The 16,769-nt window shown below is 44.6% G+C and overlaps 1 protein-coding gene across 3 annotated transcripts; it reads left to right on the top strand.

The window, feature by feature from the left end:
• Positions 1-3,520: 3,520 nt before the first annotated feature.
• AMMECR1L (AMMECR1 like) lies at positions 3,521-15,484 on the top strand. 3 transcript variants are annotated; one of them, XM_075716228.1, is made up of 7 exons: positions 3,521-3,648; positions 3,718-3,958; positions 9,315-9,425; positions 9,911-10,025; positions 10,784-10,874; positions 11,871-11,967; positions 13,200-15,484. In XM_075716228.1, the coding sequence occupies exons 1-7, from the start codon at positions 3,552-3,554 to the stop codon at positions 13,309-13,311; spliced, it is 864 nt and encodes a 287-aa protein (XP_075572343.1). In that variant the 5' UTR covers positions 3,521-3,551; the 3' UTR covers positions 13,312-15,484. The 3 variants fall into 3 exon arrangements, with proteins under 3 accessions (XP_075572343.1, XP_009488794.1, XP_075572344.1); XM_009490519.2 differs by having other exon boundaries at positions 3,521-3,958; XM_075716229.1 differs by lacking the exon at positions 9,315-9,425 and having other exon boundaries at positions 3,521-3,958.
• Positions 15,485-16,769: the final 1,285 nt, after the last annotated feature.

A 16,769-nucleotide genomic window follows, 5' to 3' on the forward strand; every position in this document is an offset into this window, starting at 1 on the left:
CCACAGCGACAGAGGCGACTGCCAGCCGGCCTCACCGAAAATTACCCGGGGTTTGCCCTTCCTCCCGGCCTCGCCCCGCCAGGCCGGATGAAGCAAGCGGCCGGAGGGGCCGCGTGCCTGGGCGCGCTCCCGCGGGCCTCCCTCCCGCCGCCCCCTCAGCGCGAGCGCCCCCCGCGCCGGGCAAGGCCGGAGGGGGCGGAGGCGGGGGGGGGGGGGTAGCCCCGCGCGCTGCGCGGCCCCGGCGCAAGGAGCGCCCGCCAGCCGCTGGCCGCCGCGCGCCGGGATGGACCAAGGCCCCCCAGGAGCCGGGGGAGGATCGGGGGGGTGGTAGGCCGGCGGGGAGGGTCTCCCCGCCCCGAGCCACGCAATGGATGTTTCCCACCGCTCGCCCCTCCTCTGGAGGGCCGTCACAGCGCCTGCTGGCCAATAGGAGAGCGGCACCCCCGCCCCCGGGTCAGCGCGCAGCCGGGGGCGGGGAAGCCCCGCGCGCGAGTGGCCCCTCCCGCCCCCGAGACTGTTTGTCCTCGCACGTGCGGCCCGTCACGTGATGGGGAGGGAACCCGGCCCCGCGCGTCCTCCGACTGGGAGCGGAAGTCGGCCGCATCTATGGTTCCGAGGGGGGAAGAGCGTCCTCCCTTCTCTATGGTCGCGCTGGCACCGCGGGGCCGACGGGAGGCTGGCGGACTATGTACATTTTTCCCTCATTACCTCACGAGCAGGGAGGAGGCTGCCGGGATAGCGGAGGACCTTCCCTCGGCCTCGCTCCAGTCCTCCAGCTCCCCTCGCTGCCCGGCGGCCCCGGGAAGCCCGGCTCCCGGCCCGGCCGCGGCGGGCCCTGCCCCCCTCCCCCCGCCCGCCGGGCCCGCTTCTCTGGGGAGCCTCGCCTAGGCCCATGGCTCCATGAGGCGGGAGAAGGAGGCGGCGGCGGCGGGGCAGCAGCGGCGGCGGCGGCTGGGCTGAGGCGGAGGAGAAGACGCGTCCGGCCCGAGACGGGTGCAAGGAGGTGGGCGAGCCCGGGGCGGGGGTGGGGGAAGGCGCCGGCGTCCCGCCCGCCCCGGCGGCAGGGAAGGGGTCAACGCGGGGGGGGGGGCTCCCGCTCCCCGGCGCCCCCTGGCGGCGGCGGTTCTGCCCCGGCGCGGGGGGCGGGCTGCGCCCTCCGGGGGGAGCCGGGCCGAGGCGCGGGGGCTGCGGGGGCGGCCCGGGCCGCGTCCCCCGGCGCGCTGCCGGCGCGGCTGGCGGAGCCCCCGGAAACGCCGCCGGAAAGTTTGTGTCCGAGCGCGCGGGGCCGGTCCCGCGCCGCGGCGGGGCCGGGGGGGGGTGGGGAGGGGGCGGCGGGGCCCGGCCGCCCCCTGCGCTGCGGGGGCCGGGGCTGCCCCGGCGCCGGGGGGGGCGGCCGCATGGTCGTGCGGCGGGGCGGGCGTTCCGGTGCGGGGGCGCGGGGAGCCGGCCGGCGCTTGGCGGGCGGGGGTGGCAGCCCCCCCCCCCCGCGGGGCAGAGCGGCGGGGCGGTGTGCCGGCTCCCCGGCGAGCCCAGTCACAGAGTAGCGGGCTGAGGCCCTTCGCAGAGCCGGCATCTCTCCGGGTTCGTATTCGCGGCTAAACCGCGCTGTTCGGCGGAGAAGTTGCTCCCCTGGGCGGGGGGAGCTCAGAGACGAGCGGCCGGCGGAGGCCTTCCGCGGCGGGGAAGCGGGGCCCTTCGCGGGAGCCGGGCAGCCACCGGTGCAGCCGCCTTTGTTAGGCCCCTTCTGCCTGCTGCAGAGGCGGGGAGGACGATACACGGAGAAGACCTCTTTTCTGCCCCCTGCCACGTCTTCAATTTAAAACGAAGAGTTACTGTTTCAAGCAAACAAATAGATTATTTTTCCCCCTCAAGGCAGCTAGCCTTCAGTGATAACTTGAAAAGGCTCGTCTATCCCAGTAGCTTCACTGAGCTATAGTAGCATAACTTTCAATAGGCACTGAAGAAAACCGCAAGTTTACTTTGTCAAAGTTACGCTTTTCTTTTTCCTTTTTTTTTTTTTTTTTTTTTTTGGTTACAAAGGTAAGAGATAAAAGAAACAAGGATAATTTTCATTAGGTCTTGCAAATTGTTCCTTATGCAGGTGATCTTTCTAAAACCTTGAGGTGAGGATTCCGAAGCAGAGTAAGCACTGCAGGTGTACGTATTTTGTGTCGAGAGACGCGTCTCTCAACGCGTCTCACACCAGTTCTGGTTCAGTGCAGGATCGCAAGAGTCTTATCATGGCTGATGAAACTTCACGGATAAAGTTTACGTTGTTTGCATGTGGAGAGAAGGAAGGGAGTTGTCAGACCATGAATTTCAGTGCATATCGCACCCCCACCCCCACCCCCCACCCCCCCCCGTTCTGTGTCTATGCTGTCAGTTCCGCTATCGGTTAGGTACTTGGAAGAGTTGGAGGCATGCTCTGGTGGTTAAAGAAGTAGCCTGGCGCTCACAAGATCCGAGTGTGACTTCCAGTTCTCTGTGATGTTCTCTGTGACTGACGTGTCTGTGCTTTTAGCCCCATTTGGCAGATGGGGAACTGTTCTTCCATTCCTTTGTGTGTTTAAATCTCATGGCAATGATGGCATTACACTTATTTAAGTTCCTACCTTTGACATGCGGTCCTTGCCTATCATCTTTGTTCATTTTTGTCTGCATAGGTTTTCCTTCCTGTATTTGTTCCACCCCTTCTCGTGATGCAAGAGCTAGCATTCTCTTCTTTGCAAGCAAAACACTGTGCTGGGTTTTTTAATACCGTGTCTATTTCCTGCCATTACTTGTTCTCTCTGTTCAGACTGTCTTCAGCTCTTCCTCTCGTGCATATGCCAACTGTGTTTACTTGTGAGCACTAGTGAATGCAGATTCTAGTTCTTGGGGTCTGGAAAATAGTCTGTTGTATAGAAAATCGTGGTTCAATGCTTGTAGCTTCTCTTTGTGTCTCACTTAGGCTAGCGCTAAATCAAGGGCAGCGGGAGTCCAACCCTGAAGGTGTCATTTGGAGTTGCTGTCACTCTTCTGTTGAGAATGGGGAAGGGAAATGCACTTGTGGTTTTTCAATAGCTTGTTTGCCATTGGTGCAGGCATTGACCAAGGGGGAACAGCTGATGTGGCAAAGCAGTGGATGGGGTATACCTGTAGTCCAAAGTCTTTTTGTCTTTTTTCTTCTGTTCTCCCACAGTTTCATTCCCTTTATGGGAAGGGTGGGTATGGGGGTTTGTTTGTGATGAGCTGCCTATTACAGTGTTCAATATGCCTCACCAATAACTTTAAAAGTGTGATTTCGTGCATGTTGTGTACAAGCGCTTTTAATTTATGTGTAAAAACAGCCATTCTGCTTGCTGAACGGGTTTTAGTTCTGTAGTTAGTCGCACGTTGCGAGGGTTTTCTTCCTCTTTCTGTTGCAAAAGCAAGCCTCTCTGACACCTTAGCAGTAGCGAGGAAGCAGCTGTTGGTTTTTCACCTGTAACTGTTTTGTGTATTGCTTTTTTCCCCCCACCCCTTCCTTGCCAGGGTTCTGCAGTGCTCCAGGCAGCAAGTTTTGAAGCAGGATGGGAAAAAGACGCTGTGTTCCTCCACTTGAGCCCAAGCTGGCAGCTGGCTGTTGTGGGGTAAAGAAGCCCAAATTGTCTGGGAGTGGAACGCACAGTCATGGGAATCAGGCCACAACTCTACCAGGCTCCAGTTCAGGTCCTCTTCAGAACCACCAGCATACAGATGGGAATAATGGAAGGGAGAACGTATCTGACTTGACTTTGGGCCCAGGAAATTCCCCAATTACTCGAATGAATCCTACTTCAGGAGCTCTGAGCCCACTTACTCGGCCCAATGGAACTGCCAACAGCACCAAGAACCTGGTGGTGACAGCGGAGATGTGCTGCTACTGCTTTGATGTACTCTACTGTCATCTCTATGGTTTCCCTCAGCCACGACTTCCTCGATTTACCAATGACCCCTAGTGAGTAAATCCATGTGCGGGAGGAAAGCTGAGAAACCAGCATCCAGAGCTGTGGTTCGGTTGGGGAGGGATGAAGGGTTTCCTCTGGAAAATGGGAAAACTGGTATGCAGGAGGGAAGGGGGGACATTCCACTGCTTGCTTTGTCTACCAGAAACAAAAAACGATGCGCTCTGAGTGCACCAAAGAGTAAAAATATTCTGTTACGTTTTTTGGTGGAGATGAATGGAGCTTTGAAGAGTGGCCTTCAAGGGAGAACATGCTTAGCTCTACAGAGAGCGAGCTAGGCAAAATATGAGGAACGTATGAGGAAGTGTGGTGCTTCTTCAGCTCACAGTCTGATGTGTTGTGTGAGACATTGCATACTTTATCAAGGAGTGCAAACCCACTTTGTGATAACGTTCTGTGGAAGTTTGCTCCCTTCTTTGAAAATAGATACCTTTGCAAAACATTAAGGGCACTGTGCCTCCCATAAAATTGTACTAAAAGAATGAGTGAAATGGAAATTAGAGTTTTTAGAAAACAGTAAAATAATGTCATTAATTTGAAGAGGATGCTGCTTCTAATGTCAGGCACTAACTTGGTGAAGGGACAAGAGGAGAGGCTTCCTTCTGTGAAGCAAGAAAATAAAGGGAAGGAAGGGAATAAAGGAAGAAGTTGGAACAAGTTCCCAGCTCATCCTGAAACAAGTGCTGAGCTGGTGAGAATTGGACAAGGACACTCACAAGGGTGTTCACTTGTCCAAGTTAATGGCTTTAGCAGGGAGGGGAAACAAAAAATTTGGTTGTGGAACTGAAAAACTCTGTTATGGAGATAGTGCTAGTTGGGCAATATGGGGAGAAATGGAGAGTTAACTTTCAAGGATGATACCAAGGTTAAGAAGAAAGGAGGTGTGTATGAGAAGAAGTGAGGAGGAAGATTTATGAAGGTATTTCACTTTGGTGAGATTTAGCTAATGTTTATCTGAAGGTCGAACGCGTAGGTGTAGAAATGTTAATGTTGTTAAAATGTTTGGTGGAATAATTATATGGGAAAGATCAGTGACAGATACACCTTCTGACACTCCTCCAGGGGCCACCTCCAGAACAATAGATAAAATAAAAAGTTGTTGACATCCATAATTTAAGTTAATGAATTTTAAATTGATGTAAAGGAACAATGGCTTAAACAGGTCAAGGACTTTTTCCGTGTATTGAATGTCTCCCCACTTTATTGGCTGTCCGTGTAGATGTAGTTGTGCATCCATGCAATTATTATCCAAGCAGGATTATGGATACATGTTCTGAATGCTACTGCAGACTAAGCTGTTTAATATTGTAAATACAAGTGAATTGAGAAATACTCTGGACTAGAATCTAGAATAGTTCCAGGGACTCCCCAAATTGAAATATTTCTGTTGTTTTTCATACCTAAGCTATGTAGGGTGCTTTTAGAAAATGATGCGTTAGTCTCCTTGTTATTTTGTCACTTGAAATGCAAAGGGGGGGTTTTTGTTGTTCTGTTCTTAAGTTAATAAGACAGATTATTTTATACAGATTTGTTATTTTGGCATTCAAGGAGATTTCTAGCTGGATTTCATTGCTGTTCCTGTTGACTAGTTTCAAAAAGGGTGTTCTTTCAGGAGTCTCAGCTGTTTGAGTTTTATGCCCAAATTTGAAAAGTAAAAAAAGGTTCACAGGGCATTTCTGTGCTGACAATTTAGAAGTCTTTTAGATCAGCACTCCAAAGCAAAACCAGCTGTTCTCTTTTTTTCTCCTCTGGGCAAATGCCCACCTGAATTTTCTTGTGTTTCAGCATCTATGCTGTGCCTTCTAGCAAATAATTGTACATACCCCAGGGAAAAGCACGGGGTTTGCTCTCTTGCAGAGCAGCACACAGGGATGATGTCACACTTGAGACAGTAATGTCGTGAACTTCAAGCCAAATTTTATCAAATATAAGAGTAAGCAAAGTGAAAATACATAAATAATTTGCATTGTTGTCCTTTGTAACATAATTAATGTTGATGTAAGAGATCTTTGAACAAAACAAAGGTATATACCAGAAGTTTCTCTGGACAGATAGAAAAGAGACTGTTGATGGAAGGAATAGAAAGATGAACAGGTTTGTCCCAAGCTATTTCTCAGAAAACAGATCTTTTAAATTGGTGCTGAACCCTGAAGTAAAGATAGAAGTAGTCGTGAAGGTCAGGATTCTGCATAAACAGGGTAATAGCATAAAAGTTACAAGGTTATGACCTGAAGACTACCGTGAGTTCCAGTTACCAGCTTGAGAGAATACGCACATGGACAATCCTGATGGGAATTACGGAGCTGGTAGATACCTACAGAGTAAGGGAACCTTACATACATGTTAGCAACAAGGTTCACAAATCAATGTAGAGAAGGTGGCATTGCAAGACTCGTACTTATGTCTGAATTAACTTGGTAAATTAAGAAAATATACTCTTTGTTTTTCAGGTTATTTTGAGTCTGTATAGAATGCCAATAGTTAACTATGGTTACTTCTTCCACTTTTGTACTTCAGTCTTTTTTTTTTTTTTTCCAATAGTAGGTATTATAAACTGGTACTAAAACTACACCATGCAAGTTCCCAGTTGCCATGCAAGACGGATAAGATACTTGCATCATAAAATCTGTACTGTAACAGGTTTTTTCCTAGTACAATCTAAATTCTGATTTGAACAAACTGTATTGTGCTACTTGAAAATTCCCTTTATAGTTGCAGTTGGAGAACCTAGTGTTTAGTTGCTGAAACTCCCCTCCCCTCAGTCTAGCCATCTCTCATCAAACGCACCTAAGCAGGATGTTGTGGCTGGGGGAGAAATGGTTGCTATAATCTGCTCGGGATGTGACCACGAAGTACTGTTAAGTGCTCTTGGGTGAGCATGGGTAAAAGATTGTAGTGACTTTTCTCAGTACATCTGGGAAATACACTTTTCAAGGAGGGGCTATGGAACAATTGGCTTATTGTCAGCTGTACCTGCAATTTGGTGAGCACATTTATTCTTCAGATATAGAAACAATGTCTTTTCTACAGTGAAAAACTTTGTAATAGTGAAATTTAATATGCTTGTACAAAACTTTTTTTTATGCCTCAGTTGTTATGACCACAATGAAAAATTGTTAAAAATGTGCTTTAAGATCTTTTAAAATATGACAGCCTTCTGAATGTAATTATCCTGTCCTTTCTGGTAATATCTCTTCTATTGTAGATGCAGAAAGCTGTGTCACAGCTCAGTGGAAACTTTTTTTTTTTTTAAGAAGGGGAAAGAGGTGACTTGGAAATGTGAACCTGTAATTTGAATCCAAGAAGAGAAGGAACTTACTTAGATTTGTATTCTGTCAGTGATGCTTTTCATTTTCTCCCCTTTTCTGTTTGGGGTGAGTGTCACGTGGGCTAAGTAATGGTTTCAAAACTTTAATTAGATTAAGCTAAATTTCCACTGAGCTTGTGACAGTAATTTTTCTCAGAAATCTCCTTTGTAAGTTTAGTATCTTTTTTTGGTAAGCTTTCTGATGTATTTTCTTACGCTCTGTTTCTGTTTTCTGTTTCAACATATGGTAGCTAGATGAAAGTGTAGAGGAATGATATCCTGCAAGTGCCTTGAAGTGTTGTTGGAAAATTAGAACAGTAAATCCTCTCTCTTGGTCAAGCAACCATAAGGTGGCTGATGGTTGTGGAAGAATGTTTCTGCTTCTTCTGTGGGCAAAGTACTTCAGAATTATCGCTTAAAGGCTGTTTGCTATTTTGTGTAGTACTTCTGCCATTGGTCACAGCTGGTAACTAGATCCTGAATGATGGATTTATGCTGTGATAAGAGTTTTTTAATTCCATTGTTGCTCTGAGGAACATCACTGGGCATTGCTCTATCACTACAGTTTAAATTATGTTCAAACTACTTAGACATGAGAGGCTCTGTTGCCTGTATTTGAGAAATTGTCCACGCTCCGTGCTGGTTTTGTTGTCTGAACAGAATCCCTTCATATTTTTTGTAATGTTTGCTGCAAAAATATATTGCTTAAATAGCTTCAAGAGTTTGAGGAAAGTGTCTGCATTCTGATGTAGAATCAGTTATTCTCTTTTCATGTTTTAGAACTCCTACCGATGTTTGTTTAATTTCAGAAAATTATTTTCTTAACAGTGCATGTTTTCTATCATATTACTTGTCTTTTAAAGTTCAATAGATATCCATAGGCTGACGTGTGGAATCACTACTGACTAACTTTCTCATTTATGCTTGGGTTCAAAGTGACCACATGTAATATGGTATTCAGTACTATGTAATCTGAAAAAGTAAGATCAGTCATCCTGTTTTTATAATTACATCAGCATCATCAGTTGCCTTGTAAAATTTTCAGATGTTTGGACATTCTTGTGTGGCTGCAGCCACCATTCTTGTTTCTTTACTGTTTCTCTCTACAGCTGTTTGCAACTTCACTCACTTCATAGAAGTGAACTTTTTGCATTTAATACTGATGGTCATCTTTACCTGTTTACCTCTTCGTAGAGCTCTTCTGAATACTGTTGTTCTGAACTTCTTGCTTTTTGGGGCTTAATTGTGGCTTCTAGTTTAACAGATTGAAATGAGCCTGCTGAATTTGAGAGTCTACTGTTATGCCTGTTCATGACAGTAGACAGGAAAGTGGAAATCTGTGAGATGTTTGAGTAGAAACAATATAGTGATTTAGATATGTATTCAACAGGAGAGAATCTGTGTAAATATAAATCAAATGTAAGGTAAGCAAAAGATGTGAATGTAAACTGTTTGAGCACTAGGGATGGACCCAGAAGTCAGATCCTCATGGAAATAACAGGGAAAAAAACCCTAGGCTTGCTTTTAATCCCTTTTAATAAAAAAAAAAGCTTTTATTGCAAACCTGAATTATAGATGGTTTGTAGAATGCTTGGAGATCTTTCAAGGTCAATGGTATGATAAATAAGTAATCTTATTTGCTTCACCAATATTAATTTTGATATGGGTTGTCATGTAAACTGGTGGATGCTACTAAGTGAGGCTGTTACTCACAGAGGTAATCAGTGGGGTCAAATAACCATATTACTCTAGAAGACAGTGCAGAGTCTGGCCAGGAAGGTGTTGGTGGAGAGCTTACAGAGTACTAGTGGAGAGAAAGGAGTATGCTGAAAAGGTGGGGGGAGATGCTGGTTTTTGCATTTGGGGGTGTGTGGGTGTGGGGTTTTTTTATTGCTAGATAGCAGGTGTGAAAACATGCCTGTTGGGGTTTATTAGAGAGAGAGAAAGCAAGTGCATGCATATGTGGTCTTTTACACCTTGTTGGCCTCCCCTTAGCAACCAAATATCTCTAGAGGCTGGAGTATTTCTCTTTGCCTTTTCAGTCCACTCTTTGTGACGTGGAAGACGGGGCGAGACAAGCGGCTTCGTGGCTGCATTGGGACCTTTTCAGCCATGAATCTTCACTCAGGACTCAGGGAATACACATTAACCAGGTAATTATGTTGAAAATTAAATAAATCTGAAATTAGTTTAATTTGCTGAAGATCTATAAGGATTCAAGGTTAAGATGTTGGATCGACATAGTTCAGTTTAATATGCTTCACAATAAAATAAACCTGAGAATTGTATGATAGTTAGGGTGAGGTAATATATCAGGATTTAGTGGAACATCGTGGCAACAGGTGAATTTTGGTTGACATTTTAAGGTTAATGTCAAATCTGTCTTGCATACTAACAGTTTTGACATGTTACGTAGCACATAATTTCTCTCCAACTGCAGTAAGTGGAGGACAGCATCAGGAGGCTTGCACTAGTGTTTGCATATTACAGTTCATTAGATTAGGAAGAGAATGGAAATCACTTTGCAGTAGCAAAGAGAAACATGTTTCACAGAGGCATAATCACAAAGGGAATAATTGAGCATCTGACACTTTAATTTGGTGCTTGTATTAGGTAATACATCATCTCTTTCCTTTAGTGCACTTAAGGACAGCCGATTTCCCCCCCTGACCCGCGAGGAGCTGCCCAAACTCTTCTGCTCTGTCTCCCTCCTCACTAACTTTGAGGATGCCAGTGACTACCTGGACTGGGAGGTGAGAACAGGTGCATTTGGAACTCTGCATCACTCTCTCATTCCGTTCGGGTTCGGGTTAGTACATGGTGATGTGTCTCCTTTGTTACAGGGGTGTACGGGCATTGAAACTGGGAGCAGAAGAAATGGGGCTGGAAAGCTAGAAGGGAGGAAGAGGATGGGATAGCAGTATGCTTTTGGTTGGGAGGGGGTCTGAATGGGAATACGAGAGATGTGAAAATGTTTTATGGATTTGGCCCAATAGGAGATGGATGTAAATACATATGTAAAAACCTGGGAAGTATTTTGATGCTGTGAATAGAAACTGGAACAAAAAGTAGTTAAGACCGAAGGTATTAATCATTTTTAGGACCTTGTATGTGGAAATGCATTTAGTTCAAGAAAGATTAAATAGACTTCGTGGTCGGGCCATTTTAGGCATGACTCTTGTGTAGAGATCTTGTCTTTCTTGCCCAACATTAAGAGATGAAAAACTGTCAGAATGCTGACAAGTCTTACTTCAGGAGAAGTAGCAGGGAGACTGGTTAGGCTCATCTGGGAAAGGTGGCAGAGGTCCTTTATGTTGCGAAGAGAGCTACTTGTGAGACCTGCCTGGCAAGGACAGAATGTGGGGAAGAGAATATCCTTATCCAGGCAAAAGCCACACTGGCCAGAGAGAGAGAGAGAGAGAGAGATACACAGTGTTGTGGGAATGACAACTTGATCATGGACTCAGTGCTAGCAAACACCTCTTATTTGGCTATTCATTTCCATCTGTAGGTTGGGATCCATGGGATCAGAATAGAGTTCATCAATGAGAAAGGTGTCAAACGCACAGCCACGTATTTACCTGAGGTTGCTAAGGAACAAGGTGGGTTTGAGATGGCAGCCAAACACGTCAACACATTGTGTCACAGAATTGGGTAACATAAATCTGTGGATTTTGGGTTTGGATTGCAATGCTATCCTCATAGTAGTGCCATGGAGCTACCAGGCTTAATCTGGATAACTGACACCTGATACAGCTGCTGCTGGGTTTTCATCTGGCCTTTCTCTCATCCCACATCTGTGCACAGCTGTATCTTAGTGTAAAAATGTTTTAGGGCTTAAGAAATAAGAGGATCTCAAAGTATGGATCTTCCAGCTTCATTCAGCGTTGCATCTTTCCTCTTCTATGTTTCTCCCACCAACTAGGATAACTGCAGGCTGCACAGCACCAACAGGAGAGTCCCTTTCCTCCTCATTCTTGCTAAAGTAGCATCCTCCAGATGAGGGCAGGAAACAGGGCCCCTCTGGAACATACTTCCCACTCAAATATAGTAGCGGTCACCATGGTAACTGCTCAAAATATTGCCTCCTTTCCTCCACCTAGCAGAGTGGAGTGGTCGCATCCTCCTGGCTCTGGGGCAAAAGACTAAGGTAGGAATTTTAACTCTGATCTCTCACATAGCAGTGCACTGTGCTATCACTAGATCATCAGGTTGATCCCAATTTGTCTATGTAAAAGAGCTAAGTATTATCTTATTTTAAGTCTTAGAGAGCTAAACTTGAGTGGCACGTGATAAAACAGTTTGGGGTCCCTGCAGCAGAAGCAAGGCACAGACCTTTGTAAGAAGAGAGGTCATATGGAAAATGGAGTTACTGTTTTATAGACCATTGCAGTTCCAATAGGAGTTAAAAGGGGTTGGCATGTGCAGATAGTGTGCATGCATAAGACCATGTATCTCCAGTTCAACACTGGTATTTCTAACGCTCAGAGTTTCCTGTTTAGTTGTTTGCTTTTCTAGAGGCCTTTTAATGCATCTCTTATCCTTTTGAAATACCATTTTTATATTGAAAAATTTCCCTTGCTTCTATTTTTCAATAGACTGGGATCAGATCCAGACCATAGACTCCTTACTCAGGAAAGGTGGCTTTAAGGCTCCAATTACCAATGATTTTAGGAAAACGATTAAACTCACCAGGTAAGTCAATATATTTGTCACCTTTTAATTTTACTTTATAGTGTTTTGTGGGTAGTTTATAAAGTATTTGTGCTTGATGTAAGTCTTCATGCCTGTTTGAGATAAGAGGCATAGTCTGAAAGACAAAATCATAAATGCCACGTTAGGCATATAATGTATATGGAATGAAGTGCAATGTGTTCGCTCCATGCAGGATTGAAGTTAGCATTTTCTAAGAGAAGTGCCACTGGTTTTAGTATTATTATCATCCACATGAAAGATCAAAAGAAGTAGAACCTTTGAAAGTTAAAAAGGTTGATTTTTTTCTGTATCTTTACAATAGACTTCCTTTTCTCAGTGTGCTCATCTGTGGATGGTGTAGCTATTTGGAGGTGACAGCTGTCTTAAAATCAAACCACACTCAAATTTGGCTGGTTTTCAGAATTTGCTTGCTTTTCTATACCCCCAGCTGTCCTACTGGTTTCAGCTCCCTTTATGTTAGTAAAAATTGGGACATTCTGGTTTTGTATAGAAACACTAATTTATCAGGTCGTTCTTTACCTCTGGAGAAATGAGGTAGGTATGCAGGGTTTTTGGGGTTTTTTTAACAGGGGAGGACAGGATGAAGGTTTGTAACATGGACTTAGTGCAATTCACAACCACTTTGAAGTTATCTGTTGTGTAGCATGCCTTAGAAGCACCTGGAAATCTCTGGTCTCTCAGAAGGGACTTTACCTTTTGTGAATTCTCATTGTACAACATGGGCTAATTCACATGTATGCTATAATAAACCTCCCTGTGCCCAGCTATCCACCATTTTCTTTCACTAGCCTTTCAAATGTGAAGATAACCACGGAAGTAAATAATAATAGTGAAATACTGGTTATTTAGTCTCTGAAACTGAGTCTTCTTCCAGCAAACTTTTCATGCCCTTTTTCTTCCACAGCAAATGGATAAAAAGAATACAAATTGATCATTTGATTCCTGTGTGCTACTTCACGAGTCCCCTTAATTATGATTGCCTTGAATAGGGCTCAACTTTTGGGACACTGAAGCTGATTCAAGCTTAGATGGATTATTCAGACTATTGCATGAGGCAGTATCAGACAAAATAGTTTTTGAAGTTAGTGGGTTCCTTTTGGTCATTATTGGCTGTTAGCTAAAAGGTGATCTGGGATGAATGTTTTTATGTCTAGTCCCTTCATATTGCATAGTCTGTTTATGTTATTTTTTTTCTTATGCTGTTCCCATAGGTACCGCAGTGAGAAGGTGACAATCAGTTATGCAGAATACATGGCTTCCCGACAGCATTGTTTCCAGAATGGCACTCTTCATGCCCCCCCCCTCTACAATCATTACTCCTGACACACGGCTGCATGACCAGTCCCACTCCCCAGTTGCTGCCAACGGCTACGACATCATTGGGGCAGATGCCTCCTCTTCCTGGTCCAGTTACTTCTATTACTGCACCATTTTATGATGCTAGCTTCCGTTGCCAAGTCTGCCTTCCAGCTGACCTGGGGGGAGGATGAGAGCATGACAGAACTTCAGGGGCCCAAGCCTTATCTCAGCCTTCCCTCTGAACGGGGGTTCAGTTGGATTGGGGCTCCATGCCTACGAATTGTTGTGAGGTGCAGAAGACCTCTAGGAGTGAAAAGTGCCACTTCGGACTGATCCGTTCTTGTGTGTTACCAACACTCCGGAAACTTGAGTTGTTCGTTACGGAAGCCCCCCAGATCAAGTAGGAGCATTCCCCTGGCAGCCTGGGCAACGGAGTCCAACAAAACATTTTTTAGGTTCTTTTTAATTTTTTTTAACCTCTGGTATCTGTTGTGTACCAAGAGCTGATTGCAGTCCCCACACATCACAGGCGGACATTATGATATTGGGGAGGGTTGAACATCTGGATAGCACCCCATCGTCATGGACAGAAAACACTTAAAGAGGTGAAAAACCTTTGGATGGTATTGCAGATGAATCCATTATTTAAATAAACCCCAGAAGGCTTTAATTATCAGATCCTACTGTAGGTTGGATTCTCTAGAAATCCTCTTCGTTTACAGTTTTCTGGGTTTTTAGACAGTGCTTTGTAATGTAGCCTGCTATGAAATAGAATGCTGTTATGCCTGTAAGAGAGTAACATGGCACATGCTGTGTATGTGAAGGACAAGGTACTTGGAGTGTCCCTGAACCGTTTTCTCTGTTACGACCAAGTTTTGTGTCCAAACGTTTGTAATGGAGCCTGATTGGATTAAGGATGGGGAGGGATTTGCAAGGCATTGACTGTAGTCATACAAGTGAGACTAGTGACTGAAATTTAACTTAAGCTAACAGTCTCGGGGACCTTCCTTTTGATAGGACAGCCACTTTCTCTGGTGTGACTATCGATCTTGAGAACTGTGAGTATTCCAGTTTATAGCAGGCCTATGGAATAGAGCTATGTAGTTTCACTGGTATGTTACTATCTTACGCAGTTTAGTCATTACCACATCAAGGCAATGAGTGGGGAAACCTGTGTTACCCAAACTGTGTGAAACTCACGTGCATTCTGTATTTCTTCTCCCATCATTGATGATTACAAGAAATACTCTCATCTAAGAGGAGTTACCCAGTTGTTATTCTGCAGCATCACTGAGGGATGTCATAAACACTAAATTATGAAACTCTCTCAATGAGGTCACTGGACTTCAAAATATAATCTTGTGGTTTGGGTTTGTTTTGTTTCCCAAGTTTCTGGAGGGTCAACAATGATCAGGAAAGAAAATACAAGTGCATAGCAGAGTAATGGCTATTTGGTTGCATATATCTTTTAAAGTTTGCTTGTGTGTGGTAATGATGGCTTTTAAAATTGGCTGGTGTTTCAAGCCTGAAATTCTCTCCTGGCATGGCAGGGAATAGGGCTGGTAGAAAGCTCAGAACTGCATGCTGCTGCTCCTTCTGGTCCTAGAGAAACAAAGAGAATTGTGCAGTTTTGCTTCATGTTGGTGTAACGTCCTCTTGGCTGGAGGAGAGACATGTGAGGGAAAGGAGGGGGTCCTATTCTGGATAACAGTGCAATACCGACCCAGCTTTCCTCCTGTACTGGGTCGTTCTTATAAATTGCCACTTTTCCCTTGTGATGTTGTTGAAAAGCAATTGAAGATTAAGGGATTGTTTCATGATTTCCTGCTGCTGAGAATAAATCGGTCTTGTTACAAACTCGAGTGGTTTGTAATTACTCTCCCAGGTGCCGTGTAGTGATGGGGGAGGGTGGGGTCAGCTCTGGATATAGCATTCACCTTTCAGCTGTCAAACAGTATGATACATAGGGCTACACTCATTACTGTTCAAGTGTTCTGTGTTAGAATTTAATTTCTAAAAGGTTTAAAAAAAGCAAAAAAATGGTGCTAAAACTTCACCCCTGAGCACGCTCAGTGAGACTGGTCATGCAGGCGTATAGTGCCAGGCTTTTCAACAATACTGTTTCTTTTTCAAATGTTTGCCCTGTTCTGTGTCTTCAACAGTGTATAGTGTTTTCCTGATTTCATTTTATTTGAATAGGGGATGACTAAGGGGTGGGGTGGGAAGGGTTAGCTGTCATTTTTAAAAAACAGAATTTTAAGATTGAGTGACTTGGTTGGTTTAAGGCTGAAGTGGGCTAGATGGTTTGGGACCGAGGAAGCCTTATCCTCTCCCACTTCGATTTCCCCACTCAGTCTGTTTAAAAAAACAAAAAACAAACAAAAAAAAAAAAAACAAAAATGCCTCTAAATGTGTACTGTGTTCTTGTCTTGTTGCAGTGAGAAGAGAAGCTAGCAAATCAGAAACACTGGTCTGCTGCCTAAGAAACAGGCCCTCTCAGCTTTAGTCCCATAAGGGTCCAGCTATAAAATCAGTTGAAAAGTGTGTCAGTAGTTGTTAGCTCAGAAAAATGTATGACAAGGACAGGTGGTCTCAGGAAATAATCCCATTTCTAGATCATTACATGGCAGCTATGCATAAGGATGAAAGAGGTGAACTAGAAACAAAATGTACTTTGAGTTGCCTCAAGACGGAGGCAATAAAAATCAATGACCAATTGATGTAAGAATTTCTCTGTGGTTACTTGGCTGGGACAGCAGGTTGGAACTACTCCTTCTCAAAGCAACTGTTACCTGGTTTGATCTGGATTTAATTCATCCTTAGAAGCAAGTGCCTTTTGGTCTAGAAGGGCTTATTCTCATGACAACCACAACCGAGAAATAATCTCACTGCAATTATGAATTGTCTTTGTTTTACAGTAACTACAGGAGAATGTCTTTGATCACTGGAGTCTGTCAGTGTTGGAATGTTTCCACTGTGAGGTTCTTAATTATTTTTTTTTCATAATGTTCAACAGTCAATCTCAACTGAGGCCATTTCAGTTTGGGAAGGTTTTATGGTCAAAATATCACATATCTACAATTTATCAGAACAAACAAAAATCTGTAAGAAAAATCTAAGAGTTCATTTTAACCTTTGCACAGAATAATTTGTTTTCATAGTACATTAACAAGCATCTGCAATCTTCACTGACTATTAGTGCTATTTTCTGTTTGTATTCTGGAAATTACATGTTGTTTTGTTGGATTTTTTTGGTTAATTTATTTCCTTAAAGCAGGAGACCTCTTTTGACCTTCAGTGCAGAGATGTCAGACCAATTCTTTGTATTACACTTGGTTGCCTCCTACCTATATAATAACTTCTGAGTGTAAATAATTGAACTCTATCCTCTAATGAAGTATTGTAGAGAATAAATCATAATGGATAAAGATTATTTGTACTGTCCTCTTTATATGGTTTCTCACAGCCTTTATGGGGGATAA

The sequence above is a fragment of the Pelecanus crispus genome, chromosome 9, assembly GCF_030463565.1.
Source record: "Pelecanus crispus isolate bPelCri1 chromosome 9, bPelCri1.pri, whole genome shotgun sequence".
Taxonomy (NCBI): domain Eukaryota; kingdom Metazoa; phylum Chordata; class Aves; order Pelecaniformes; family Pelecanidae; genus Pelecanus; species Pelecanus crispus.

Bases quoted from the DNA above. Each gene is read 5' to 3' on its own strand.
- AMMECR1L (XM_009490519.2), top strand. From the start codon at position 3,552: ATGGGAAAAAGACGCTGTGTTCCTCCACTTGAGCCCAAGCTGGCAGCT. The intron at 3,959-9,314 runs GTGAGTAAATCC...TTGCCTTTTCAG, and splicing joins CGATTTACCAATGACCCCTA to TCCACTCTTTGTGACGTGGA. The intron at 11,968-13,199 runs GTAAGTCAATAT...CTGTTCCCATAG, and splicing joins AAAACGATTAAACTCACCAG to GTACCGCAGTGAGAAGGTGA.